The 27,498-nt window shown below is 32.9% G+C and overlaps 4 protein-coding genes across 7 annotated transcripts; all 4 read right to left on the minus strand.

Moving 5' to 3' along the window:
- Window positions 1-1,105: 1,105 nt before the first annotated feature.
- On the minus strand, window positions 1,106-9,843 carry LOC137812107 (probable CoA ligase CCL12). Its single transcript, XM_068614001.1, has 14 exons — window positions 9,374-9,843; window positions 9,175-9,304; window positions 8,843-9,102; window positions 8,561-8,762; window positions 6,583-6,623; window positions 5,257-5,385; window positions 5,042-5,115; window positions 4,737-4,957; window positions 3,396-3,490; window positions 3,110-3,326; window positions 2,615-2,740; window positions 2,036-2,134; window positions 1,604-1,810; window positions 1,106-1,407 (listed from the first exon to the last, which is right to left on the minus strand). Exons 1-14 carry the CDS (start codon window positions 9,826-9,828, stop codon window positions 1,294-1,296), a joined length of 2,370 nt encoding a protein of 789 aa, XP_068470102.1. The 5' UTR covers window positions 9,829-9,843; the 3' UTR covers window positions 1,106-1,293.
- Window positions 9,844-11,248: 1,405 nt separating this feature from the next.
- LOC137812111 (constitutive photomorphogenesis protein 10) lies at window positions 11,249-15,147 on the minus strand. Its single transcript, XM_068614006.1, has 4 exons — window positions 14,685-15,147; window positions 14,517-14,590; window positions 11,659-11,806; window positions 11,249-11,512 (listed from the first exon to the last, which is right to left on the minus strand). The coding sequence occupies exons 1-4, from the start codon at window positions 14,884-14,886 to the stop codon at window positions 11,415-11,417; spliced, it is 522 nt and encodes a 173-aa protein (XP_068470107.1). The 5' UTR covers window positions 14,887-15,147; the 3' UTR covers window positions 11,249-11,414.
- A 1,523-nt stretch (window positions 15,148-16,670) lies between these two features.
- Window positions 16,671-19,205, minus strand: LOC137812112 (uncharacterized). Of its 2 annotated transcripts, none has more exons than XM_068614007.1 (3): window positions 18,897-19,205; window positions 18,642-18,812; window positions 16,671-17,126 (listed from the first exon to the last, which is right to left on the minus strand). In XM_068614007.1, the coding sequence occupies exons 1-3, from the start codon at window positions 19,005-19,007 to the stop codon at window positions 17,043-17,045; spliced, it is 366 nt and encodes a 121-aa protein (XP_068470108.1). In that variant the 5' UTR covers window positions 19,008-19,205; the 3' UTR covers window positions 16,671-17,042. The 2 variants fall into 2 exon arrangements, with proteins under 2 accessions (XP_068470108.1, XP_068470109.1); XM_068614008.1 differs by having other exon boundaries at window positions 18,642-18,804; window positions 18,892-19,127.
- A 2,152-nt stretch (window positions 19,206-21,357) lies between these two features.
- LOC137812109 (glucan endo-1,3-beta-glucosidase 4) lies at window positions 21,358-26,194 on the minus strand. 3 transcript variants are annotated; one of them, XM_068614003.1, is made up of 5 exons: window positions 25,804-26,194; window positions 25,311-25,445; window positions 23,258-24,505; window positions 22,067-22,094; window positions 21,358-21,735 (listed from the first exon to the last, which is right to left on the minus strand). In XM_068614003.1, exons 2-5 carry the CDS (start codon window positions 25,375-25,377, stop codon window positions 21,600-21,602), a joined length of 1,479 nt encoding a protein of 492 aa, XP_068470104.1. In that variant the 5' UTR covers window positions 25,378-25,445; window positions 25,804-26,194; the 3' UTR covers window positions 21,358-21,599. The 3 variants fall into 3 exon arrangements, with proteins under 3 accessions (XP_068470104.1, XP_068470105.1, XP_068470106.1); XM_068614004.1 differs by having other exon boundaries at window positions 25,820-26,165; XM_068614005.1 differs by lacking the exon at window positions 25,804-26,194 and adding an exon at window positions 25,597-25,637.
- Window positions 26,195-27,498: the final 1,304 nt, after the last annotated feature.

Consider the following 27,498-nt stretch of genomic DNA (forward strand, 5'->3'; position numbering starts at 1 on the left):
TAAGAAACAGACAACTTCTGTTAAACTGTAAACTGTAAATAGAAAATGATCCAATTTTATGCTGATTTTGTTTTTAGAGTACCCTTAATAACGTGTTTTAGTTTGTGTACCGGTCGGGACCGGACGACCGCATTGTTCAGATTAAAACTATCTAACTAATGTGGTCACGCATGGGACAAACGGTTAATTCCCACTGAACAACAAACGCACGAAACGCACGTGAGCACTCCCCAGATTTTCGGGAACATCCCCTAAATCCCAGGAAACCACCTAACACGACCCAAAAACCAGAAAACACGTGGCGAACCACTAACGACCCAGAGGGCCCAAGCCCAAGGGGAAGGTACAAAAGAAGGAAAAGAAAGAGAAAAAGGTATGTTTTTCAGATTATTAAGGATTCTCACTGAGAGATTACTGACTTGAGCGTCGGAGCACAATCGCAGGTACCCCCACCGGCCGACCGAGGCACGCGAGGAAGAAGGAAACTCGAAGGACAAGACAACTAAGACTGAAGCAGACACCTTGTATCGACGTGGACCAACATTACTCAGTCCCCAATATCCATACAGGTACAGTTTGCTTTCACTGCAAAATGACGTTTAGCGAAAGGGCACAACGTGATTGATTATTATATTTAATTTCATGAAATGGATCTTTACGTTTGGATATATCTGGCGGAAAGTGTTTCTTTAGATCAAAGAAAGACTTTAAAAAGGTAAAATTATTTATAGGAATATTTATAATAATGAAGTGGTGAGGGTAACACAAAAATTAAGTTGTTTTAAGAAATAATTAAAGTATATAATGTAATTTTTTTAACAAGTGTTATTCACTACTGAAAGGCGTAAATAAAGCCCCGTAACGCGTTCATCGTTACTTCTGTCACTCTTTACGTGATTGGAAACAGCATTAATAGTAGCCAATGTTTATTCAGGAAAACCAATTAAATTCATTTATGAAAGATATAGCTTTGAACATCATTCTTTGAATGATAAAAAAAATGCTAAAAGTCTTTGAATACGCAATTTCTTTTTTTCCTTTTTATCAAATCAATGTTCTAGAATTTGTAGAATGATTTTGACGAATTTTGATGTGGGAATAAAAATTTAGAAAATATCTATCAGTGCTTTTATTGCTGCAAGAAGAATATGAATGTTACAAGGAATTGTGGTAGAGAAACATGAATGACAGAGAAAGAGGAACTGAATCTTGTTTACACGCCAAGAACAGTAAGTGAAGAGAATGAACTGAATCTTGATGTATGCCTTGTTCTTTTGTAAATTAATAATGTCACTAAAGTCTGCTCTGAACTGAAAGCTCACGTTTCACTTGATCTCTCAAAACTCTCCTTAGTAATTTGTTGGAAGCTGTTCGAGGAAAGTCCGGAACAATTTTAACAAGGCTCACCTGTAGAGTAACAAAATGAGTTTGTGAACATCAAATCAATAACTTAATCATCAGAAGTCAGGTTAAAATTCCAATAAAATTTCAATTTCCCTTCAAACTTCAAATTTCATGAATATTTAAGTCATTGAGTTGTGGCTTTTCATGATTTACTCAATTCAAAATGGTAATTGCTTGCAATGAACCAAAGGGGTCATACCTTAAACAACGGATTAAGGTTGCTTTGAATGGCTTTAGCGAATTTCCTTTTTAGAGATTCTGCATTTGAATTGTATCCTTTCTTTAAAACTACAAATATAATCAGTTGTTCTGGGCCTCCATGTGCAGGTGCAACACTGATTGCAGCTGTTTCCAAAATGCCTTCATCTGCCCTATCACAGACACGCTCAATTTCTACAGAACTTGTCTGCATATCAGAACATAAAAATCCAGGTAAAATAACAGTCAGACCAAGGATGTCAAGGTAGGAATTTATGAATTTCTGATGAATCCATGGTCAGTAACAAGTAGTTTCCATTCTTATTAATTTATGCTGGACATTGACATGGAAAGATATAGGATTATTACACCATGTGTATCCAAGAACTGGGAGAAGGAGAAAAAAACATAAATATAGCTGGAGATGAGGTACCTTTATTCCACCAAGATTCATTGTGTCATCAGCCCTCCCTTGTACAACGAAATAGCCTTCGGCAGTTCTTTTGATTATATCTCCATGTCTTCTAAGAACCTGCTTATAACATATTACAGATGACAAATTATGGATAATAAACCAGTTTAAGAAGTAGATGAGAATAACAACATAATATGAGTAGGTAACATCACAATTCACAACATAGTCTATTAAGTTACCGTGTAACTTACAATGGGACTAATTGAAAACCTTTATGAAGATATTGATCACTTACGTAGGCATAACAGTGTTTGATAAACATCCTAAGTCGATAGTTAAAGGGTAATCTTATCCTCTCTAGTTTCTTTCTTTCTTTTTTGGATTTTATGTGTGCAATTCGGTCAGTGTGTGTTCGTACAGTAAGACACCAAACAAGCATTATGATGTATTGAACCAATTGATTCTGGACCTTTAAAAAGCCATTAGGATGCAAGAAAAGCCACAAAATACCTTCAGATCTGAATTACTATTGCAAGATAGCAATAACTGAATGTTAAAATAATGTCACGTTGGAAATAGGATAATTGAAGTATATACCTTTCCTTTGTACATTGGCATTCCCTTAAAGTAAACCTCATCATTATCAGCATTAAGCAATCTATCAGTTGCTCCCATATAAATAGGAAACAAGCCCACTTCACCAACACAGGCAACATCCTCTGGCTGTCACATTGGTCAAATAGGTCAAACAAATTAGAAAGCCTAAAAAATAATTTGTCTATCCCAAAACGAAATGGAATCCACTTGGTAAGAGTAAAAATTCTTAAAGACTTGAGAGAATTGAAAATTTGTAACAACACAAACAAACACACACATACAATCTCAAGATTTTGAGATCAATATTTCCATTTAGCCTTATTGGTTCAAAGTCTGGATTATGTAACAACTAACAAGCACTTGACATCCATTATCCATTGCAACAACAAAATTATAGATAAGTATTGACACGGTGAAAGAGGTCTCAAGTCGTTGGCAAAATACTAAATAGTTAGTATCATATGATCAAATAAACTACCGAGAAAATATTCTTACATAAGGAACTCCATTTTCGTCAAGGATGACCAAACCAGTTGTCATTGATGGTGTACTAAATGTTCCAAAAGCTTGGGGCTGCAGTGGACTTCCCATGAGGTAAGAAGATGCAAGCTCAGTGCCTCCACAACATTCAATGATTGGTTTGTAATAAGACCTCGAAGAAAGCCAGAGGTCATCATCAACATTTGAAGTTTCTCCAGTCGAACAAAATGTTCTGCATATAACCTCAGTTTAGTTCAGTTTTTCATTTGTTACTTGATGGTTCAAACTAACAAGAACTTACTTTATCTTTGTCCAATCCAAGCCCTCCATGCATTGTGTATTCTTCCACGTTTTTACTAAGCTCGGAACTGTTCCCAAAATAGTAACACCTGCATCCTGAACAATTGCAGTTGAATGGTCTTTCAGCAATGTATCAAATTCTATTGATGCAGAATACAACATCACCTACAACAGTTAGTACTACGCTCATGTTTTATTGCTGCGTTTATGTTTGATTCACCTCATCCAGAAGCAACCTCTTTGTAGCTAACTCAGGTTCTAGCAACGAAAATCTTGCCTTCTAAAAGGTTATTTTTCCCTTACATTCAGGACTAGAGTACAGGGGTTCATTTTCCACTAGAAGCACCTAGTCGTTGAAGCTCAGCCAAATAACTGCACAAGGACAACTCATTTTTCTCTTTTCTTTTACCATAACAGAATTACATAACTTAACATTCTATGGACATAGCTCACCGACACAATACTTTTTTTGTCATCACAAACTTCATCTTAGTAATTCTATTTTATGAGACAATTTCTTAGAAAACTTCTTTTTACCTTGTTTTGACATCAGCGTGGCCTACATATGCAAATTGTTTTCACACAGGATAGGAATGTTCATGAGCTATGCCACTGTAGATGACACTAACTTGCAACCATTTCCCTCTACATCCCACTGCATCATAGTACTTCATTGCATCCATAATTTGGAAGAAAAATCAACTAGCCTAGTATAGTTCCCATTCAGTCCTGCTACTAGTCAGTATGTATTTTATTTAGCATACTGTCACAAAGTCTTAAGTGATTAAACGTTAATCACAAATAATGACCATGTTAGTGTGGGTTTAGTGTAGGCTAAACCTTCCCAATCTTAATATTTTATTATTATTTGTATTTATCGTACACATTTATTAATTTTTAGAAAAAATTTAGTGTGAGTTTTACGTTTATTACACCCACGCTTGTTTTGGTATTTTATTTTTTAAAAAATGTTAGTGTGGGTTAAACCTTCACAATCTTAATATTTTATTATTATTTTTTATGTGTGTGCTTGTTTAGCGGATGCAATACATTATTATTATTTTTTTTAAATATCTAGCGTGAGCTTTATATTTACTAAACCCACACTAGTTTTATTTATTTATTTGTTAGAAAAACTTAGTGTAGGCTTTACGTTAACTAAACTCATGCTATTTTAATTTTTTTTCTCTCTTTCATTTATAGAAGGCTTGGCCCTCACTATTAGCAGCCACTCTATAGCCTTCACAATTTATTAGCAGCTAATTCAACATTTTCTTGTAGTGCATGTTGTTATGTTAATCACAAATATATAGGAACTGAAATATTAGAGTTGGACAAATACCTGAACGAATTTTCCAAAACCATGGCCTAGAGGAGATCCATGGTACAGAGCAAGAGTTGCACCGGATAGAAAGCATGAATATATAAGAGTTGGGCCCATCACCCATCCTAAATTTGTTGGCCAGCAATAGACATCTCCAGGTTGAATATCAACAAAAGCCCATCCATCTGCAGCACTTCTTATGGGTGAAAGTTGAGTCCAAGGAATTGCTTTTGGCTCCCCTGAAAATTAAAAATGTAACTAGAAAATCATTATAATGGGAGTTTCTTATTGATGTGTTTCACTGTTCAAGGCAGAATCTTTACCTGTGGTTCCAGATGAAAACAGTATGTTAGTGACAGAATCAATTAATTGATAGAATGGAGTGTAGTGATGTGACCTGCCACGATTTAATTGTTAAGGTGAGACAAAACACGAGAAATATTGCAACTTCTCTCAGCCCATTTTTTCTGTTTATGGGATCTCTAGTAATGACTATTTTAGACACATAATAATAGACACATTTTAATGTATACATTACCTGGGATGCTGTCTGCTAGAAGAAAGAAAATCCTTCCATGATAAATCACATTCTCTTAATTGCACACCTAGATCATCACCTATCACAGGAAGCGCGATAACTTTACATGCAGCTGCCTCAATGACTCGACTGCAAGGAGAAATAAGCAGAATGAGCCGGTGTTCTATATGTAAAAGGAACAACCTTAAATTTATCTAGCATAAGCTACAAGAAAGCTTGAAATATTCTAAGTTTTGCTTCGTAAGCATTACGCTTTCTTATAGTTTATGCTAGGAAATGAGACATTCCAAGTAGAAGAATCGTATTGAAGGAGAATTGAAGAAGTACCAAAGTTATGCTTTATGAATGGAAGAGACAGATGCATACTAAGCATCCATCTAGCATAGAAAAGAACAAACTATTCACCTGATAAGGTTTTTGGTACTTGGCCAGTCCTGGAACCAACTAAGACACTGGTTCAAGGTCCTATATTTAGTCTATTTAAGTAGAACTGGTACAATTCAATGACATTATTTCAATTTTTACATAAAGTATTAATTAATATTAAGCAAAACATAATATAATTACAATTTTAAAGAAAATGCAAATGGCATTACTTATAACTGATAATATTCAAAATTAAACATGAAACCAAATCAAATATGTCATAACATATACAATACCATATATATTAACTACCACGATTTGAACCAGACTAACTGATTTCACACCAGCTCTCAGTAAGATCAGTTTTAAGAGTTGAGCAAAGAAATTGGTTAGAACTGTTACTTTGGTCTGGTCCCATTCTGACAATTGTGCTTGATAGAATCCTTAGAATCAGAAAAGGTAGTATGCAAAAAAGATGACTTGAGTTTAAGATATCAATTTTATTTCATAAGTAAAAAATATAATTTTGCCACAATATTCTTTTATTATGGTCCCATTAAATATCTATTAACTAGACTCACGCGTATAAAAAGTTCCATTGAGGCATTTAAGAGAAAAAAATAAGGGTTCTACAAAAACATTATTTCATTCAGCTTGACTCCTATATTCTAATAGAATGACTTTTCTGTGTTCCATAACAGATTGAGTTTTCCTAACGTTGCCCAACCATGTATATCCATGCTCAAATGCAAAAACTTCTCACCAGCACGTGGACCATTGGATTGAACTCAAACCCAAGTAGCAAAAAGGAACATGCCATTGGAACATTTATGAAATGATTGTTATATAACAATACTATAACAAATATTGAGCTGGTAATTGTGCCAAAAGTTAAGGATTTCTGAACAGATAAACTAGATAATATGATCTGCATAATGCAACAATATGGAAAATAATTACCTGTACAGAGGGAAATTCCTGCCACCTCTTGATATGAAATCCTGAAACAAATTCAAGCTGAGTAAATTAACAGTTCGAATTTATCTTTGAAAGTTCATCATGTAAGTGCTTATATTAAAGATCCTAAATGTGAGGACAGCTAGGATCAAACTCTTTACCACTGGACCAGGATAGTTTTAGACCATGTCAAGGATCCGTTCTCCTAAAAGCTTAATCTATATGTTTTTATATCTAAAGAAGATTCCAAAGGAGCATCTACAATTTATTTTACAAGAATATATTTTTCTGTCTCACTCCTTAAACAAGAGTACTATATGTTCAACACTTAGAATTTGGACTTGGGTCCAACTCAACTCTAAAAAGTTAGCTCATGAGGTGAGGATTGTTACTCCACTTTTATATATTTGTGTGTGTGGGTGTGTACGTGTGTCATGAGGTGAGGATTGTTCCTCCACTTTTATATATATGTAAAATGAAATTTCTAACACGCTCCATTTATGTTCAAAATTGAACATTTCGAGTGGGATATTTACAAGACTGGATATCTCGTATAGTCTGATAATAGATCATCCAAAAGGCAAATGCGAGGAGAGAAGAATCTGGACACAAAATTTAACTTAATCTCATAAAATTTATTTGTAAAGTGAGAGCTGCTTAAGCCTTGTAAGGGCTACATAAGACATATATCTAACTAATGTGGGATCTACAGCCATATTTGTAAAATATGCAATAACAATGAAAATTTCAAAATTGTTCAATATTTCAACATTCATAAGATTCATGATTTCAACATATTCTTCAATATTTTGATCTTTATAACTCCAGGTATAAACAAAAGTAGTTTGAATATTTGAGAGTACTATTACAACTTGTTTCTATAATTCTATTAGATGAAAGATCTAAAACAGACGGAACTAGGAAGCCAGGATCATGGCATTGAACCTAACCCTATGAAGGAACTATACAACTGGGTATAATAAACGATAGTTTCAAGAACCAAATATCTTAAAGCTTCAGCTATAAAGCACAAGCACAATAATAGTTTTTACGTTTAAAATATCCTTTCGTGAGAACCATTTGAGATTGAAGCACAAAAGTACTATTGCAGTCTGACCTTTTGGTGAAATTATAATTTAATTAAAGGAATTTGTCAGTGAGGACATAACTCTTGACCATTTGGTAGAACAGTCTCCTAAAAGTTTAATTTGTCAGGTGCAAGCCCAGAAACTTTAATTTCTAACAGATAGATGGGAATATTACAAAATGTAATAACAATATATGACAAGATCATCCATGTAATTATCAGTTTATAATTTGGATAATTGCTATGCTACTTTTAGGCTGTGAGTGTGAAAGTGCTTGACTAAAAGGCAGGAAGCCTGGGATAACCATCATCTTCATCTAGAACTCAAATATATGTTCATTATCTGTTCAGATTTATCATATGGCTAGACATATTAAGATTTCATTCACTTAGTGTCCTAATTGATTTTTGCTTAACTTCATTTAAAACTCTCTGCATTATGAAATCTAATTTAATAAGCACATTTTAATCACTAAAACTGCTACCAACATGGTTGTTAATTTCTGTCAACTCCTTGCATGCCACCCTTTAACACACGACATACAGCTTTCAATGCAGCTACTGTTCTAACTAATTCATATTTATTAAAACCATGACTAATAAGTTTACCGAAAAAAGGTCCAAATTATTTTAACAAGTTCTACCTGAATTAGGTATCCGTGAACATCGACTGTAGGTTGAATCTCATCAAATAAGAAACATTTAATGAAATTAATTTTTTTAAGCCATAAGAACAATTTAGTAATTTTAGCATTGCTTCACACACACTGAACCCTATAACACGCAGAAATTGGTAACTAGGAGAGAACAAAAACAATATCGATTGAATAGTCCACTTTGAAGAATAACAGGTTACTATTAAAGTCATAAACAATACCAAATTTTAAACATCACCTGAGTGAAAATACCCTTTGCTTTGGAAACACGCAGGCGAGTTGCAATTTCTTTTGGTGCAAAGCTATCAGCTATTGATACCACAACACATCCTGCTAGAACAATGGCTAGATATATAATCACTGCATTGACTGTCATTTGCATGTCAATTGCGATTGCATCTCCTTTCGAAAATGAGGCATCTATTGCATTCGCTACCAACCTGGAAAAAACACAGCAAAAACTATGAAAATTACTGCAACAATAAAAAACAAAAGGGAGAGTGTGAGTTGAAAGGCCTACATTACTTGTTGTCGGAGTTGTTTAAGCGTGATACCATTAACCTCGGAATCATCAAAACCTTCATTTCTCCAAACGATGGCTAAACTGTCATCTGGTTTGTAGGGATGTGAACTGGGCTGCACACAGCAATCAGCAATGTTGAGGACAGAACCGGGAAGCCAGGTCCCTCCATGTCTAGAAGGGTCAGAAGTATCCAAAATGCACTTGGGAGGTTCAACAAAGGTGATAGAAAGTTCCTTGAGAAGAAGGGACCAGTAGAGCTGCATTGACAATAAGAATTAACGAAGAAAGAAAGAAAAGAAGAGATGTTAAAGAGGCATTGGGTTGCTTGCCTGAGGGTGTTGAACAGAAAAGTTGTGAAAGAGGGGATAACTGGTAATAGGGTCTTTGTAGGAAGATCCTAAAAGCTGAGGGGCATGAGTTTCCATGAAACGGCCAAGGTTGGTGCGTTTGGAGTGGTCCCTGAAAGAAAGAAGAGAAGTGAGTGAAGATTGTAGTAGTGAAAAGTGTGAGAAGCAGAGAAAGACTTACAGAGAAGGGAACCAATAGAGTGGAAGAGAAGCATGATGAGTGTGGAAGGCAGAGTGATAAACAGAGTGGAAGAGAAGGTGATGCAAGGAGTGTGGAAAGGATGGTTTGAGGAGTTTGAGAGAGACAAGGTGGCGCCATATGAGTGAAGGGTGGTTGTCGGAGTGGGAGGGATAGTGAGAGAGAATATCCCTCAAAACGCCGTAGAGTTCATTGGCTTGTGCCAGTGTCAACCCTGCATTCACCAAATCTTCCACTTCCAATTCCCTCACGCTCTTCACCATCGCTTTCTCTCCTCTTTCAACCCTCCAACTTGAATCAAAATTTGCAGAGGGGTTCTTCAGTTTTTGAATTTGATCATGCAGTCTCTTCACACCACCTAACACTTCCAACCCATTATTGTTAGAAAAAAAAGTATGTTGACAAGCTTGACTTCCCTGTATTACACCTACCCACATACCAATTTAAGGGATTTTTTTGTTGTCATAATAGAGTAATTTTATATGGATAATTTTTAAAATATTATTAAAATATTTAATATTTATTAAGTTGATATAATTTTATTGTGAAAAAATTATAACAAAATAACACCAATTTAATATATTTAACACGGTTTTAATATAATTAGTTGTCAACTCAAATAATGTAAGACACTATAATATGTCAAACTAACATCACTTTTGATCAATTTTTTAATTTTACCTATTTTATTAAGTAATCTATAAAATTATGTTAATTTAGTAAAAAACTGATTTAACGGATAAGAGTACCTGTATTAGGTAAATAAGTCAGTGTTCAGTTAATAATTAAATTGATTGACTCAAATATATATTAAAAAAATAAAATTTACAAAACTAACATAGAATTAATTTTAAAAGTAAAATATATTTTTATTATAAAATAATTTATATTAAAATAAAAATAATGATAAGAATAATAGAAAGATTTGGATGAAATGCTTGAGTTGAGAGCATTCTGGAAAAGATAACGAACCAAATGTTGGAAGCTATTAAAAAGGTTAGTTAAAATGCGGTTGGTGAGTTTGAGGTCCCAAAGTTGACCACAAGGTAGCACTGTAGTAGGTGATGCCTCTCCTCACAACCAACCAACCACATTTTTTGAAAAGCAGAAATAAAAAATCTTAACATATATTTTATAAAAGAGTTCTAGAAGTATATTTTTATTCAAATATTTTTTTATTTAAAACTATTTGTCGTCATTTTAGAAGTATATTTTTAGAATGACAGATTAAATACAGGTTGAAATAGATATTTCATCATTTTTTAAAAGTATTTTTTTTAAATGACAGATTAAATATAGGTTGAAATAGATATGGTGTAGAAAGAATTTGCCTCTCAATTTTAGATTGCACTCCAACATCATACAGACGTATAAGCACATTCTAAATTCTTTTAAGAATGCCTAAGATACTAGGAATTATAAATGAAGAGCAAATATAACATTTAAATTAATGTTTATACAAATATATAAATAAATTAGCTTTTCAATATAGTGTTGAACAATTTTGTTACTAGTCATGATTTTAAAACAGTTAGTTTATAAAAATATATTTAAAGAAACAAAAGTAAAATATATACTAATACAGCATACAGTTTTAAATCTCGTACTGCATCTCAATTTCCAAAACTTTTCAAATACATGGTCATTCTTACTTTTCATAGATATATGAAATTGGATTAAATAGAATCCATAACTTCGTAAAAAATCTAAAATTCCCAAAATTAAATTTAAAAGGCATGTTCATTTTTTTTACTTAAACAAAAGACATGTTTATAAGTCTTTGTTGTTGTTACCCCAGATTTAGTTAAACAAACAAATTTAATATAACAAAATAAATGAAAACAAGAACAGAGAAAATAATTAAAAGCATGTGATGATAAATAACCATTTTCCAGGTACAACTATGAAGAATCAACTAAGACACTCTCTGGAACAAGCAGCAAGGAGGAGTTGCTATAGAATTATTAACTATCATTTTCTCATTTACATAAATAGTGGAACAGAAAGGACACTTGAACCACATTCACTTGGCAAATCGAACAGTCCACTCTGCAGCAATACCATCATGTTTTGCTCTGTCTCCCGAATACAAGTGAGCAATGCCAGGGACAACAGTATTATCTGCAACAAAGATGACAACTTTACACTCCAAGATCGTAAATGCCTGGTTGGTATGTTGATTGAAAGTGTTGGCGTTATTAATATTAGATGTTTGACCTACATAGTCATATCAATGTGTATTTTTTTAAGAGGTTGGAAGAACTTACAATGATCAGGATTTGTGAAAATTGATCTAACTGCAAGTAGCACCTTAGCAATTGTTAGTGCTGGACTCCAATCATCCTTCAATATTCCCATACTTACAAGGCCGTCAGGGTCTACATTGCAGTGGTAAATGCGTGTTTTGAATACCACCTGCAATCTCATTTCTTTAATTTAAGACAGTAAAACACTGAAATTACTCAACAGCTTTATACATTATTTTCTGGTTTGTCTGCATATCGCTCATTTGTTTCCAAAACCATTACCACTCTTGCTAGATCAGGGAAAGTTTATGAAAATCAAGAACAGAAGGAGTATAATTTAGGCTCTTCATACGGAATGTTTGTGCATGATTTGAAAATAAAGGGGGTATACTTTTAAAAAATGCAAAAATAGAAGAGGTAACAGTGACATACTCAAAAAGGAAAAGAAAACAAAAGTAAACTGCTCCAAATTTCAATTTAAAAAACTAGAATTGAAAAAGCAGCTGGGAGTTCACGCTGACCCAGTCAACAGCACAGCCAGACAGATAACTTTCCCTGTCTGTGCCAAATCAAAAGCCAAAAAATATGTGCATTCAAGCAAATGAAAAACCTTTTTCCAATAATATTTATCAAATACTTACAAAAATGAGCATCTAGTGACTATATATCTTGGAATCTTGGACAACCCTCCTACTCTTGGAAAGGAAAGGTGACACAAACATTCAACTTTCTTTATTTTCCAAGAATTATACGCCATATCCTTATTTGCACAACGGTGATGCATAGCTGAATGATCTTAGAATTAATTTGCTTTTTTGCTGAAGGTATTGTCTTGTCTCTAAGATTTCCTACTCAAGCCCATGAGAAAACCCACCCCGTAAGACTGGTCTATTAAGTGAGAGAACACTCTAGCTAACCAATCATTGAATGACTTTCATTCTAACTCGTCAAGCACATGTATCATGTACGTATTTCCCTGGCCGCTTCTTTTAAAGCACCCTTCCACATCAATTATTTCTCAATGAACGGGCAAGTTATTATAAGCATTCATCCCATAAATTAGCCTGTTGGGTGAAGAGCCCCCATGGCTCAAGTGCCATATTGAGCCTCTATACTCAAATATGGAACGTAATAATCAGAGAGAGACAAGTTCATCCCTTGCAAAACTGAACTAAACTGATGGAGCAAGTCATCTGTACTGTCTGCTTAAATTATTCAAGTGATTGTGAAAATCACGGTCCAAATGTGCACCCCATGCACACATTGGTCAAACCCACTACTAGAAAATCATTAAATAGAAACTAATTTTAAGGACAAAAAATAATTAGTTATTATATTGACTAAAATATATATTATTTTAGAGATTAAAAAATTATTGATATCTAAAGTAGTTTCTATTATTAATAGAATTTATAAACTAGTTTATAAATTGTTATATAATTAACTACTAAGATTTTAGCTATCAATTAGTTTCTATTTAATGATTTTCTTGTAGTACCCCGTCTTGATCCACATCCAATCCAATACTATTAAGTAAATATCAACACTATCCATACAAGAACAACTTTATTCGGTTAACAATGAGCATGGATTTCAAGGAATTCAATCCAATTATGTATAAAATACACCTCCATGCCAAGCATGTACACAACAGGTCAGCATGTGCATTTGAGCTTAAGAGTAACCTTTCCTCTACCTAAAATCCTAGTCTCGATCTAAACCCCTTAGTTCCTTACGGCTTACTGTCTAGATTGTCAAACAGTCTCTAGCGCTCCTGATTCTTGATTCGCCTTGCATGCACACCGGTAAACTCTGCTAAAGAGCTGACAGAACCAAAACTGTGCCAGATCTCACCAAGTTCAATGTACTGGAAGAATTTCTCTTTGGATAATAGCTACTGTAGCTGGTATTACCGTGATCAGTTTAATTGGTATTTTCTTCTATGCTTCATACTCTGGATTGGGCTTATCGCTGTAGTAATCATATTCTAGTTGGGTTTTTGAAATGAAAGCATGAGATCTCAACAGGGATCCACTCTTTCTTGAACGAATGCAAGTAGACCCCCCTTTGAGTTCTTAATTCAATGACAAAATGACAGATAAAACCGCACACCCAACTTGACAGATATCTCTTCATTAAATGAAGAGATATTTCAAAAACTACACATATCATCTTCTGATCAGAAAAAGACAGCCTATAGACTGTAGTTCTTAAAAGAAAATAAAAACCAATGTCTAAAGATTCATACACACCCACACGCATGCAAATTCATGTAAATCATTCACCTTTACTTATGAAAAGGAAGAAAACCCCACGTTCTAAAATATTGCTATAGAATGCTCTATAAATTAAAGGGAAAAAGTTAGAATATAGTCGATATTTTATTTAGCCACTTCATACACCTTTCTGGTTGTATAACTATATAACCTACAGAATAAAGGACAGAAGCAACAACTATCACAACTAGCAACAAAATTATGAGATCCAGTCCCGCGACTGCTAGCAAAATTCCTCCACATGCCAATGCAAACACTAAATTATGAGAAAGAAACATTGACTGAAAAAAGATGTTACCACTAGCTAAATAATTTGTCACACTTACGAATAAGTCAGGTAGTGGTTAATGCGGCTGTTTGGATAAATTTCTTAATTAGAAGAAAAAGAATAACGAAAAATGAAAACAACACTAGTTCAAAGTGAGTTAACTTTGCAAATACGTGCCCCTAAAACAAAATAACAAACAAATATAGCGGAATACAGGGGAAATTGAAACATTTTTCACACTGAAAAAGATGAACCGGATTACTCAAAAGAAGTACATGTTCACTCCTTGGTAGAAAACACAAAAAAGAACGGTGCAAGCAATATGGAGAATGTACCTGGGGAGGCTTGAAGGGATAATCACTGGGAAATTTGATGTCAAGGAAAAAGATTCCACCTTGGTAGGGTGTTCCTACAGAGAAGAAGTTAATAAAGGAAAAATCAAAGTTGGGAAGATGATAGGACAGTGATAGGGTTAATAAATAGAATTGGGAATGTGTAGCTACCTGGGGTTCCAATAATTGTGGCAATCCAGTGATAGAGGTTATCGCCCTTAGGGCCAGCGGAGCAATCAGGAGGAGGGTCGTTGTTGAGTTCCACCATTTCCCTCTGAATCCTCTTTCCCGATGCCGACACGGAGGTTGTGGGTACCCATGACGATGTTGAAGAACTCCACGATGATCTTCCTCCCCCTCCTGATATCTTCATCAATCTCTCAAACCCCAAACAAATTCAACAACTTTCTTCTTCTTCGTCTTCAAACTTTCCACAATCAAGGACCAAGGTGTTTCACTTCATCTTCTCCCATCTTCGCTTCTCATTACCACTACGTCCTTAAACTTCATTCATCGTTATTAACTAACTAAACTAAAGTTGCTAATGCATCCATTTTTTCACTATTGGAAGGTGGGTATCCCAGATTTTATCTCAGGAATTTCAATTCAATGCTATTTGGATTAATATGATGTTAGTTTCTATACTTTTATATTATAATATTTTAATAAGTAATCTTCTCGTTGATCAAAATGGATTGCTTTTAAATGTTTTAAATAATTTTTTAAACCTTTTGTTAATAGAATTGATAGAAGAAAATTAGTGAAAAAAACTTGCTAGTTTTCTTTCGTATAATTCTTTTTTACAAAAGTTGGTGATAGAATATCATATATGGCTTTCGACGTCTTACAAATTTCTGTCAAGTTGGGGGATTACTGATATTTTTGCTGTCAATTTAAATGAAATTAATTAAAAATATAGAATTAATTTAATTATTTATTGAGTTCCATCATTTCAGAACAAATCACGTGTACTCTCAAGAGTCATTTAAAATCTATGAGACTCGAACTACCGTGTCGACAATAGTAGTATAAGTGTTTAATTCAAAAAATATTTGTTGGATTTTTGAAAATTCTAGTACGATTCTAACACAATTTTAAAAAATATAAATACAATAATTTTCTAAAAACTCAAATTTATTGTATAAATTTTTATTATGATTATAAAAGTAAGGAACAAATTCTTTTGAACTCATCATGAAAAATATCTTCATGCTCCCAAAAGAATCTCAAACATATTTTTGCATATAAATATTTATTTTCAATTTATATAATTCAAAATTATATAATATATAGATCTATGTCCCCGTGTCCTACATTTTAAAGATTATACATATTTTTGTGTCTGTATCCATGTCGTGTCAGTGTCCTAGTTTAAAACCTTCGCATTTATTTACCTTATAATTAAATTATGCTATTTTACTTTATTTTTTATAAAAAGCTATCATAGGTTAAACATTGAACATATTTTTTTAGCCTGTATTTAATTAGGTTTCTTTCCGATAATCATTTTGTTGATAATCACCTTGTTTTTAATATTTGTAACAATTTCTTTGCATGTACACAATATTACATTTTTCAAAAGAAAAACCAAGAAAAAAAGTTATCACAATAAATTTGACAAAATCTTAAAAAATGTCAATAAAATTTACTTTATCCTTGTGCTAATGGAAACACAAGCATCTATTATGTACATGTGTATCCACCTTTTTATGATAACTAAATATTAAATATTATAAAATTTATTAAAATGAAATATTATTATTAAAGTTATAAAAACAGTGGTATAGAAAGAATAATTATAAAAATATACATACTTTTGTTAACTTTTATGATATTATAATTTCATGCCACTTGAGGATAATTTTTATGTATCATTAGTAGTTTTTTATAAATAATAAAATCAATAAAATGAATTGTATTCACAATAGTATAAACTAAAAAACGCTTAAAAAATAAATCTTCTTTATAGATTATCCATAGATTATATATGAATAAAACACAACTCCCCCACTGCTGTTTTCCTTTTGTTTTTAAACATCACTAGCTGGTGCATCGCATGTCATGCTGTGTTATTGGATGGGCAGCAGTACTCAAATGTAATATCATTTTTACATTGATGCTGTAATGAATGAATTCATAGAAGAAATGGAGAGCTAGTTCGATCAGCAAGAAAACTTGTAGTTGCAGATGAATTTTGAACATTCATAAATGTAGCAGATAGAACCTTGAGATCATAATACAAATCTAAATTTAAAAAAGGAGCCATAGAATAGTGGAACAAAAAGTTGCTTGCGGCAAATAACTGCCTGAACCTGAATGACATATAACAAGAGTTATTAAACCAGCGAAGGCAAGAAGTGTTTTTTCTGTGTTTGTTTCATGTGAAGTGAACTGCCCTCGAAACTATCTAACTTTGCTACTCCTGATATTTCCAAGTTCTAGTCCAAAATGCGCTTCCATGCAGCTGCAGATGCTAGCCTCCGTCTTCAACAAGCAAGCCTAAAAAGGTATCATGCTGAACTCTAACACCTAATCTGTGCTAACCTTCTCCTCAATACTTGAGTTGCTAAGTATTACTACACCAATTATTATAAGTATGGCACCTGCAAACCACTGTGGAACAGTTTTTGCATCAGAAAATGCACAAATGAATAAGTTTTTTGGCGGTTTAGTTATTTAGCACTGTCAGCATCAGTAACAAAGAAGAAAAGCCAAGTATCATCCCTATACCCTGTTAGCACAACAAAAGAAGGAGCAGGACAACATTTAAGGGTCATCTGTTTGGTGCCCCTTGAAAATTAAGTGTGTCTTGGGGAGCTTTTGTAAAATTGATTTTAAAGAGAAGAGATTTATGTTTGGATATTTTTATTCTAAAATCAAGTTAGTAGAAAAACTCCATAACTGTTTTATTGCAACATATAAGCTATTTTAAAAAAAATTAACTCAATCAATCTGGACAACAAAATCAATTCATCGACATGAGCCAAACATGTGAATATTTACCTAAAATTACATTAAATGGTATTTCAACGTGATCTTAGATGATCTCATGTGAATCCAAAACACACTAAAACCCAAAGAAAGATAGACTTGATGTGTAGAAGTGCATCAAAAACTCTAGATCATCCCGGAATAGTTCAGCTCAATTTAACGGGGAACCAAACTGACTCTAGCCCACAGCCACAATAACTCTGAAGCATCTAGAAGGTTAACCTGATTAATTCTTAATCCAAAAACAATTCCAAGTCCCAAGTAGGGGTTGATGGAAGAAGGTTTGGCTTCCAAGTTCCAACCAGAGAGAATAGTTCAAAAATGGTGTATGTGAAGGTTCCATGGATTTTAAAGGCAGACCAAAGCACTTGTTTCTCCCTGAATATTGCTGTTGCGAAGCTACCCACAATTAGAGTGTGATTCTAAATCACATGAAATGGAGCGGCAAGTCACAACAGAGTTTCAACACCATTGTGTGTTACTTTGTCGAAAAAATATTCAAACTTCAATCTTTTACTCCAAGTGTTGTAGTGTGGAATGTTTCCGAAATGTGGGAGTGGGAGGGTATTTAATGGTTTAAAATGATGAAATGTCTTAAAATGAATAAAATTCTATGCAGTTTTATAAATAAAAGCTATACTAATAATTATAATAACTATAAAAAATTGCCGCAGTATCCACACCTGCAATTTAGAACCATGGAAGGTCTAAAGTCTGACTAATAACAAAATGGTTCGGAGATAGTTTAAAATGACCACGTTAGATGCAAATGGAGTAGACCTTCTAACTTCAACAGCCAAGTTAAAACCTTCAAAATTAACCAAACTTCATAAGGTGTTTTAATTGGAAGCCAAAGTGATAACATTGTGACAAATATGAACAAGAAAAGAAGTAATTAACTTTTCTATAAATTAAAATTAGTTTATGCACAGGTCAAAAAAATAAAATTTTTAATTATATAAAAAAATTTCTTCTAATTAACTTATATATGAGCTAATTTGAACTTATGAAAGGTTATTTTCACTTTTTCTTCTAATTTTTCTTTATTATAAGTGTTCTTGAGAAATTATTTCAAACATGGACACAGAAAGGATTGTGTATAAATTGCAATTACAGTATTGACAAGAGAAAGGGTACCTGGAAAGAGAGTGATTCCCTAAAGAAGAGGAAACCTGCTAAACCGGAAGAGATGAAATTGGTAGCGAAATTGGTGACAGTTGCTTGAAGAGAGGAGAGAGCTTTAAGGCTATTGACATAAGAAGCCCACATCGTTACATTGAACAATAACACCATCCCGTATCTGAGAAACTGTTCCGTTCGCAATGAGTAACAAAGCTCGAAGGAAAGAGAAGTGATAATAATATGAAATACAAAAGTGTAACCTAACCTAACCTGGTGAAGAGGAAGCTTTACGGAAATGGCTGCAAGAGCGGCGTTGAATCCAGCAGAAACTGCCCACGCGTATCCTTTTCCGTTAGTGCCTGAACCGGAATCTCTCTCCATGCTCCGATTCGATCGATCACAATTTTTATTGTTGGATTTGTTCTTCTGCAGAGGAAGCTCCTAATTTGGTAACATGTTATGTTGCTGCACTTTTCTTGTGAGACTCGTTTATTCAAAAATATCATAATAAAATGCTTAAACAAAATTACTCTTTTCACTTTACTGCAATTTTTAAACTTGAATATCATCCCTTCTCTTATGAGAAACAAAACTCACTTTATTTTTGGTACAAGTTTTTTCATCTCGACATGAGTATTTTAAACATTCGTTCTTATTATTTAATATATTAGTATACTGATTTATTTATCAAGATAAATATTTATTTGATTTAAATATGTTTTTATTTTTTCTAAAATTAACGAGTCTTGATTATGTTCTATATAAAGAAAAAAAATCAGTAGTAGAAAAAAAAAATATTAAAAAATATAAAAGTAATTAAAATAAAATTTAAGATACATGGGTTCTAAAAATTTGCATTGTTTTATTAGACCAGTATTCTAATGTATCTAATTTATGTTTATGCAATTTAATATAGTTTCTTTTAATTGAACAAGATTTTACTTGATATTGGTTCTTTAATATTTTGTTCTTTTATCTATGAATTGTTTTTATTTTGCATGTCTCTTCTTAAGATTTTTGTCTTGTATAGTAGTTCTTCAACAAGATTTAGTTCAACCTTAAATGTTTATCAATAAAGTGATGGTTCACTACTCTTAATCAGGACCAGGACATCCAATTTCATAGGTGAGGTTTATAAAATCTTTTATGTGATGATTTTAGAGTATATTTCTATGCTACAATGTTTTTAACAACTATTCAACTCATTTTTTTCATTTTTTTTGTTGTTGCTCTCAATCTTTTTATGGAATTCAAACAATCGTAGTTTCTCTTTGCCCAATTGTTTTAGGAGTATTCCACCAAGATAGTCCAATGTTGCATGTCAAATTCTTGGTAAAATTATGTGAAACCTTTGTCAATGAATGTCAATGGTAATAATTAGAGAACTACATATTGACATATTTTATTTTTCTACATTAATTTATGTCTTTGTTAGACTATTATCTTTATTGAAGGTTTGGTTTTGATCCATTTTAACGAGAAATTTGCATTATCTCGTAAATGGTAGAAAATGTTTGTTAATATTTATCTTCCAAGTGGTGAAAGTTCAAGGTGAGGTGATTTGATGAAACATTTTCAATGCAAATGTGTATTAGATTTTCATGTTGTTTACACCTTAGATGTTTCTTGGTATATTCAACACAATCTCTCCTTTTTCAAAGTTGGTCAATAACAATCAGAGCATAAAACTCGTGTCACCGTCGTTTTTTATCCCTAAGTGTAGTCTTCATATCCTCCTATGTAGCTTTTTCATCATGTATTTGGCTCGTGTATGGGTAATTCATCTCACGAGTGATGTTGAAAATCCATGTTTAAAGGATTTGTTCCTTACTAGTATGAATCAAGATGTCTTCTTATTGAATGTTTTTTCTTCCTTGTTGTTGTGACATGTCCTTAAGTGAAGATATATTATAGGGGTGTAATCCAATTGGATTCTTGACTTATTGGTGTTCAATGAAGTATAATGGGTAAAGTATAGACAATGTTGTTCTTGGGACTTTGATTAAAGTTTGATCTTTTGTGAGTTTGTCTCAATTGGTACTTAGTTGTGAAAGTCTTTCAACTCTTCAAATTACATGAACTTGATAACCTCAAAGAATGGATATAGTTTGAGTATCATGACCATGTGGTGTAACATCACCGCGAAGTTTAGATTTCTTATGTTCATCGCTACCTTGTTGAATATTTTCATGAATTTCTTTAGTGAATCTCTTTTTCTTTCCTAATGTTAACATGAGTAGCGAAGGTCATGTGATGTGTTTGCCACAAATTACATGTTGAACTTAGTCACAAATGTGTTTTAGTATTGAAATAATCTATAGAGGAAGTGGGTAACTTATGAACTAGCCCAAAGTTGCTCCTTTGAGAAAGATGGATAATATTAGACAAAAGATATCATTAATTGAAGTGTACATGCTAACTCGAGTGAAATATATATGTATTTGTATTCATTTGATTCTTTGTATCATCATATGCCCCCGTGAATCAGAAGAAACACTAATACAGAAAAAATCTTGACCTAACCCAAATTTAATTGAAACATTAACATTAATATTATTCTTGCCCGTAGCTCGTTCTTACAAACTCTTGGCAGTTCCATGAAAGTGACTAAATAATTCACTGGTGTCATGCTCATTGTTGTTAGTAATTCAGCGAACTCACCTTTTCATAATAGTTCAAAAAAATTGCATGCGTATTTCTTCATTAACATTAAGCCTAAGAAACCAATGGATGGATGGAAAAAATGCTACTTTAAATTTTTATGATCACGAGAAGTGCATAATTTCTAAGGGTATTCGGTTCGTTTCTTCTGGCTAAAGCACTGGATTAAATAACTACCTATCTTAAGAGTGATGAATTACAATGATCCCAAATGCACTAGATGGGACACATGAAGAATAACATGGACAAAAGAAAAGTTAGAAAAAACAAAAATCGATGATGACCACATTGGACGAATCATTAAATGAGCATTTATAGAGCCAAAAATACAGCAATTGCAGATATCAAATACTTAAGGCTACACACTTGCAGGTTCGTACTTCCACTAAAGGGGCTTGATGGTCCAAGTGCCGTTGGAGGTATACTCAATCCACCACTCGAGTTTGAACTGATGAAAAAAAATCCATGAACATATAAGAAATTTAAAACGTACCAATTAATTCTTGGGTCTATTTGGAACTCTTTTTTTTCCATAAATAGTTCTAGGAGACAAAAAAAGGAAAAATAAAATTCATTTATACATGAGTTAATTTGTGTACCTTATTTCTTAAAGCTTATCCAAAATCTGATTTGTAATTCGTAGATAAACTAATTTTAGTTTATAAAAAAAATCTTCTTTTTCTCTATTAGAAGTGTTTACAGAAAAAAAAAAATCACCAACAGACCTTAAGTCTAATAATCTAATGTATCAAGGATGTATAAAGATTAAGATTCTATACCTTCCAGTAAATATACAAGACGAGGAACCTGAAACAAAGTCCACAGAATCAATTGGTTAAGTAACTTCCTACAATTCCTCAACACAAAGATATGACAATACTCACAAGGAAATGTTTCAGTGGCACCCATATTTATAAGATGCATGTTTGAAAAAGTCCACACCAGTAGTTTCTCAATTATGCAATTATTGGTTTTAGCTTTTCAGGTTACAATGAGATATTTATAGTAGCCTATTAGGTAGAGCTCATGAAGCTTCAACAGGTTTTATATCTGGGCCCTGAGGATCATAAATACTGCTATCATATTGCCAAACCAAAAGAACAAACTTCTGAAACTCTATCAAACATCAAAGAGGTGAGTGGTCTGGACATTGAGCCTTACAGAAAAGAGACCAGCCACTATGACATCTTTACCAGAAACTAGGAATAGAATCAGCATAAAGGCAAAGATACGCACCCAGTCAATAGTAATACTGCTACAGACCCAATTACCTAGGCTGAGGCATTTCTACATAACAAGATAATAGACAACTGAAGTGCAACTTACTGACATTGTCACTCTAATTCAGTAACTACTATTATCAAGCAATGAGACTGGAGCCAAGAGATGATGCTGTATTACACTACGATCAAAGAAGTAAGGGATACATAATTTATTTGAATATTCTACAGAGTAGTGGCTCTATGCTTTTGAGGTGATGCCAATGATGGTAATTAAATTCAATTTGAACTGTACAAACCTAAAACTTTACATTGCTCTTACAATGATTCAAAGACTAACTTTTTATCTTGCTAAATTTAATAGTAGTAATAATAATAATAATATGAAAAATAGAGACAAGGTCACCAAACAAAGTTTTACTATCCCACTATGTTTTGCAGGGGGAATTAGAAGTATTTATTCAACTTCAACCTTAAGCTAAGCCATAGATGTGTGGTGGTGTAATTTGGAAAGCATGTTGGTATATATGCCTATAAATTGAATAGTTATAATATAATTGCTTTCTTGGTCCATTTGTCATTCAAATACATATGATACAATGACCAATGATGTTCTCAAATTTCCTACAACTGTTAGTGCGCAATTTGGGAAAAAATGGCTATATGAGATCCAAAGAAATAAGTTGAAGTATCACAAGAGAAAAATACCAGAATGAGTTAAAATAGAAATAAGAAACCATATAAACTTACTAGGATCCTTAGAAGTAATTGTAGCGGTACCATCAAAGTCGCAAGTTCCACCACCATTATGCTTTTTCTGATAATAATCATTATAAGCATAAGAGGCATGACTTTTCACATTATTGGGGAGATAGCATGGCTGGCCCTGTTGAATTGCAGCACAATTTGCTCCTCCTTGTCCACATGCCCAGCTCAGGCCAGCTTGCAGCTTATCAGTGTCTGCTCCGTCTTTAGCCACACAAAAAACTCCTGAAGAATTTCCAGTAATCTGGTCAGAAGCACCAAAACTCAAAGGAAAAACGGTACTCCCATTGGTATAAAAGATGCCCCAATTTTTTTCGGATACAGGCCCATTCCTCTTGTCCTCATTAAACAATTCATATATATATGTATTGATGGCTATGTTTGGCTGACTAGGAGGACCTGAATCATTCATGACCCGCTGAATCATGTTATTAATGTAGAGTTCAGCATTTTCTTCAGTAGCATCTGGTTCATTGGCCCCACCAAATGATGGCCAGCCAGTCTCTGTGACTATAATGGGTATATTATTGAAATTTAAGGCTTCTATAGAGTAGTAGGTAGCATCCACCATAGCATCAAACATACTGTTATAATGAAACAGAGTGTTTGGGTCAACAATTTGCTTCACCGAAGGGAGAGGTCGGAAAAGAGCATATTCGATAGGGAAAATACCATCTCCTTTAGTGTATCCATAATAAGGGTAGGCATTTAACATGTAGGAGGAATTGGTATTCTTCAAAAACTGAAGGAGTTGATACATAGTACTGTTCCATGAAGAGTTAAAGCTGGCAGCAGAAGGAGGAAAAGGCTTAGGGATAATATCCATAGATTGAGGAGTTGAAACTTTGACCTGGAAGTTAAGGTTTGCAGCAACCAGGGCTTTGTGAAGAGAATTCATGGCAGGAACCAGAACAGGGGCGACATTTGGGATTGTGGAAAGAACCTCACTCCCAACTGCTATTGCTGTAATATTGGTGGAAGGGACATAAGCAACAACATTTTTATTAATCCAGGCTGCAGCTGCTGATGGAGATTCTCCAATCTTCAGTACCTCCTCATTAGTGACACCAACAATTACTTCAATACTAGTGTTAGAAAGTGCTTGTAGTAAGTGCACATTAGCATCATACAAACGCACATGGGTAATTTGATTAGCTTGTAGAATGTCAACTATATTTGAAGCAGATGGCATATCAGAAACATCAGTGCCAATGTTTACCCCCACCAATGCACCTGCAAGTTAAACAATTAGATCTAGCTTCAACTGAAAAATATAATAGACAATCAAAGCCGTACATCCACATCCCTAATCACTTCCCCTTCGGGTAACTATAACACATTTATTAAAATAAACAACCTGAACAACGTACAAGACATGTGGTCACTCTTTTATGTAAGAAAAACAGGACTCTTGACTGTAAAAATCCGTGCTTGTAACTATCAATCTCAATCCAACAATAGAGGAAACACCTCATCAATTGTAGTTAATAAATAATAAATGCAAATGCAAGCATAGGAGACTCAGGCCACTCGGAGTCAGCTTGATGAACTAATGACTTTGCGTGCAGAATCTGATAGACAATGAAAAGTACTAACATAGCAATTAAGTTTCAAACAATTAAAAGATTGAACTGGGCCATAGATCCTGGTCTATGGCCAAAGTAGAATATATAAATCCAATGTCACAAAGCCAATGCCAAGATAAGTTTCACTTTATTTAGGGGAATGCATGACTATTGGCTAAGCTGTCCCCTAACATCCATTTCATTTAGACTTAAAAAACGTTTTACATATACTTTTATATAAGTAAAACAAAAAACTGTTGAAAAATTAAAACCTATCACATGATGGTGTGCCCAGAAACAATATTAAAAAAAAAAGTTCCAATACAAAATTAAATTGACACACAGTGCAACTGCTAAATCAGTCTGGACAATACAGTAAGTAGACTGCTCATAAGAACAAAAAGAGAGCAGAAAAGTCAATTTGAGATATTCAGAACAAACACACACAAAATAACAGAACAGGTATAAATTACCTAATGTAGTGGTGAGCATAGCAATAGTTAGCAACAAAACACTCGCAAACCATGTTTTAAGCGTCATCACATCCAACACAACCTCAGCCACGAAGCTCAGCCCAATATTGCTGCCCAGCAAACCTTGCTACCAAACTTCAGCAAAGAAAAACATGAAATCACATTTTGAACAATTAAAATCACCAACAAAACACAAACAGGAAATTAACATATACAGAGACCAAAAGTTGGACAAAACAACAATAACCAATGTACAATCCCACATGCACTCTAGCACAAAACTGACCTACACAAAATCAAATCTAGTAAGAGCAAGCTTTCCAAATAGGTACATTGTGCACATCAATGCTCAGTCAAAAAATAAAGATTGTCTTTTTATAACATTTTCTAAAAATGGAAAAGAAAGAGAAGTGGGATTCCCCTTTTATTACGAAATAACCTAACCCTCCTAAAAGGGTTTGCAAAGAAAGCAAGAGAAATGCAGAGTATGGACCTGGTTTTGTTAGAACCTGTAAAGTGGGTGTTGGGTAGCTACTATTCACAAGTTCAAAGGTGGGACAGAACAAAACAGACCAGAAAAAAGGCAACAGCTTTGAGCACAGTAGCACTTAGCAGAAACTGAAACAGTGAGAAAATTGAATTGGGAGATTTGGGTTGCAATGTGTAGGTGCTGTGAAGTATCCAACTAACTAGTGATTTTTGTGTTGGGAGAAGGAATGGGAATGATTTGGAGAAGAAAGGGAGAGAGAGGTGAAGGAAGAGGTAACAGTGCTCACTCACTCCCCACTGAGTTATTACTAACAGACAACATTACATCCACATCATTGCCTTCCATTTTGCCCTATGTTCTTCTTTACTTCTCTCTTCATTTACCCTTTTTTCACATTTTTTATGTATCTGCACATGCACCTTTTTATTTCTTTATTCATAAATTCATAAATAATGCATGCACCATAAAGCTTCTTTTTCATTCCTTTAATCAAATTATTATTCCCTCCTTAATATATCACATTTCTAACATAATAACACCTACTAATAAAACTAGCTAATTTAATTTAATTCATTTTTATTATTATTAATTTTTCAAAATGTCCTTTTTATTATTTATTAATACAAAACACAAATACTAATGATATTTAATATCAATAAATAATAAATCTAAATCTAAAGTTGTATACAAATTATAAAATCTTTTATGATAACATATACTTCTATTAAGAATGTTATCTAGTAGTTGCATTTAGATCCAATAAGACTGTTTCTTAAAAAAATATACCTAAAAAAAGAAGTTCAATATAATTGATATTTAATCCTAGAAGTTTCAAAGTTTGCTAAGTAGTTTATTGCATAAATAATTAGGAAAAAAAACTACATTCACCTCCTTTGAATTTACTTTTGAATGGCATTGAATTTTTTTAGTTTTCTTGAAAAAAAAATATTTATCTTGTGCATGCATAGGATAAATCTTTATTTTATCATAAATAAATCATTTTAAATTTATAAATTATATTTTCTATCTATGGTAAATAATTTAAATCATGATATAATTTTATTTTTAATATTCATAATTTTAAAAGTTCTTGTTTAAGATACTTTTTTTAATATTCTAGATGGAAAAAATAACTCCTGAAAATAAGCTATTTGAGATCATGTTATTTTAAAAAATATAATTCTAAATTTTAATACAAGTGTGCATTGTGTAAGATGTGAAATATATACAAATATAAATTAAAATATTATTTAAAAAAATAGAAAGATCAATTATTAACTCATTCTATCACAATGATAGTGAAAATTAAAATATAAAAAAATTATTTGGAAAATATTTTTAAAACATATTTTCCCGTTTAAATATTACAGAATTTCCATCTTTTACATTTTGAAAGTTATTAATATGGTTCTTTTTTAGGTGAATCCAAAATATGTTATTGGTTTTGCAACAGCTAAGGACAAAACCCGTGACCATGTTATTAATTAATACACTTCTTTTCTTTTTTTTTTCTTTTTTTTGACAGAATATTTTTTTCTTTCCCTGTATAGTATCTCTCTTATTTTTCCATTTGTTTTATCCATCAAATAATATTTGTACTTACTTTTTATTTATTGAATATCATAAATTTAATAAAAAATATTTGTACTTACTTTTTTTATTGAATATCATAAATTTAATAAAAGGATTATGAACATC

This window comes from Phaseolus vulgaris, chromosome 2 (assembly GCF_000499845.2).
Source record: "Phaseolus vulgaris cultivar G19833 chromosome 2, P. vulgaris v2.0, whole genome shotgun sequence".
Lineage (NCBI taxonomy): Eukaryota > Viridiplantae > Streptophyta > Magnoliopsida > Fabales > Fabaceae > Phaseolus > Phaseolus vulgaris.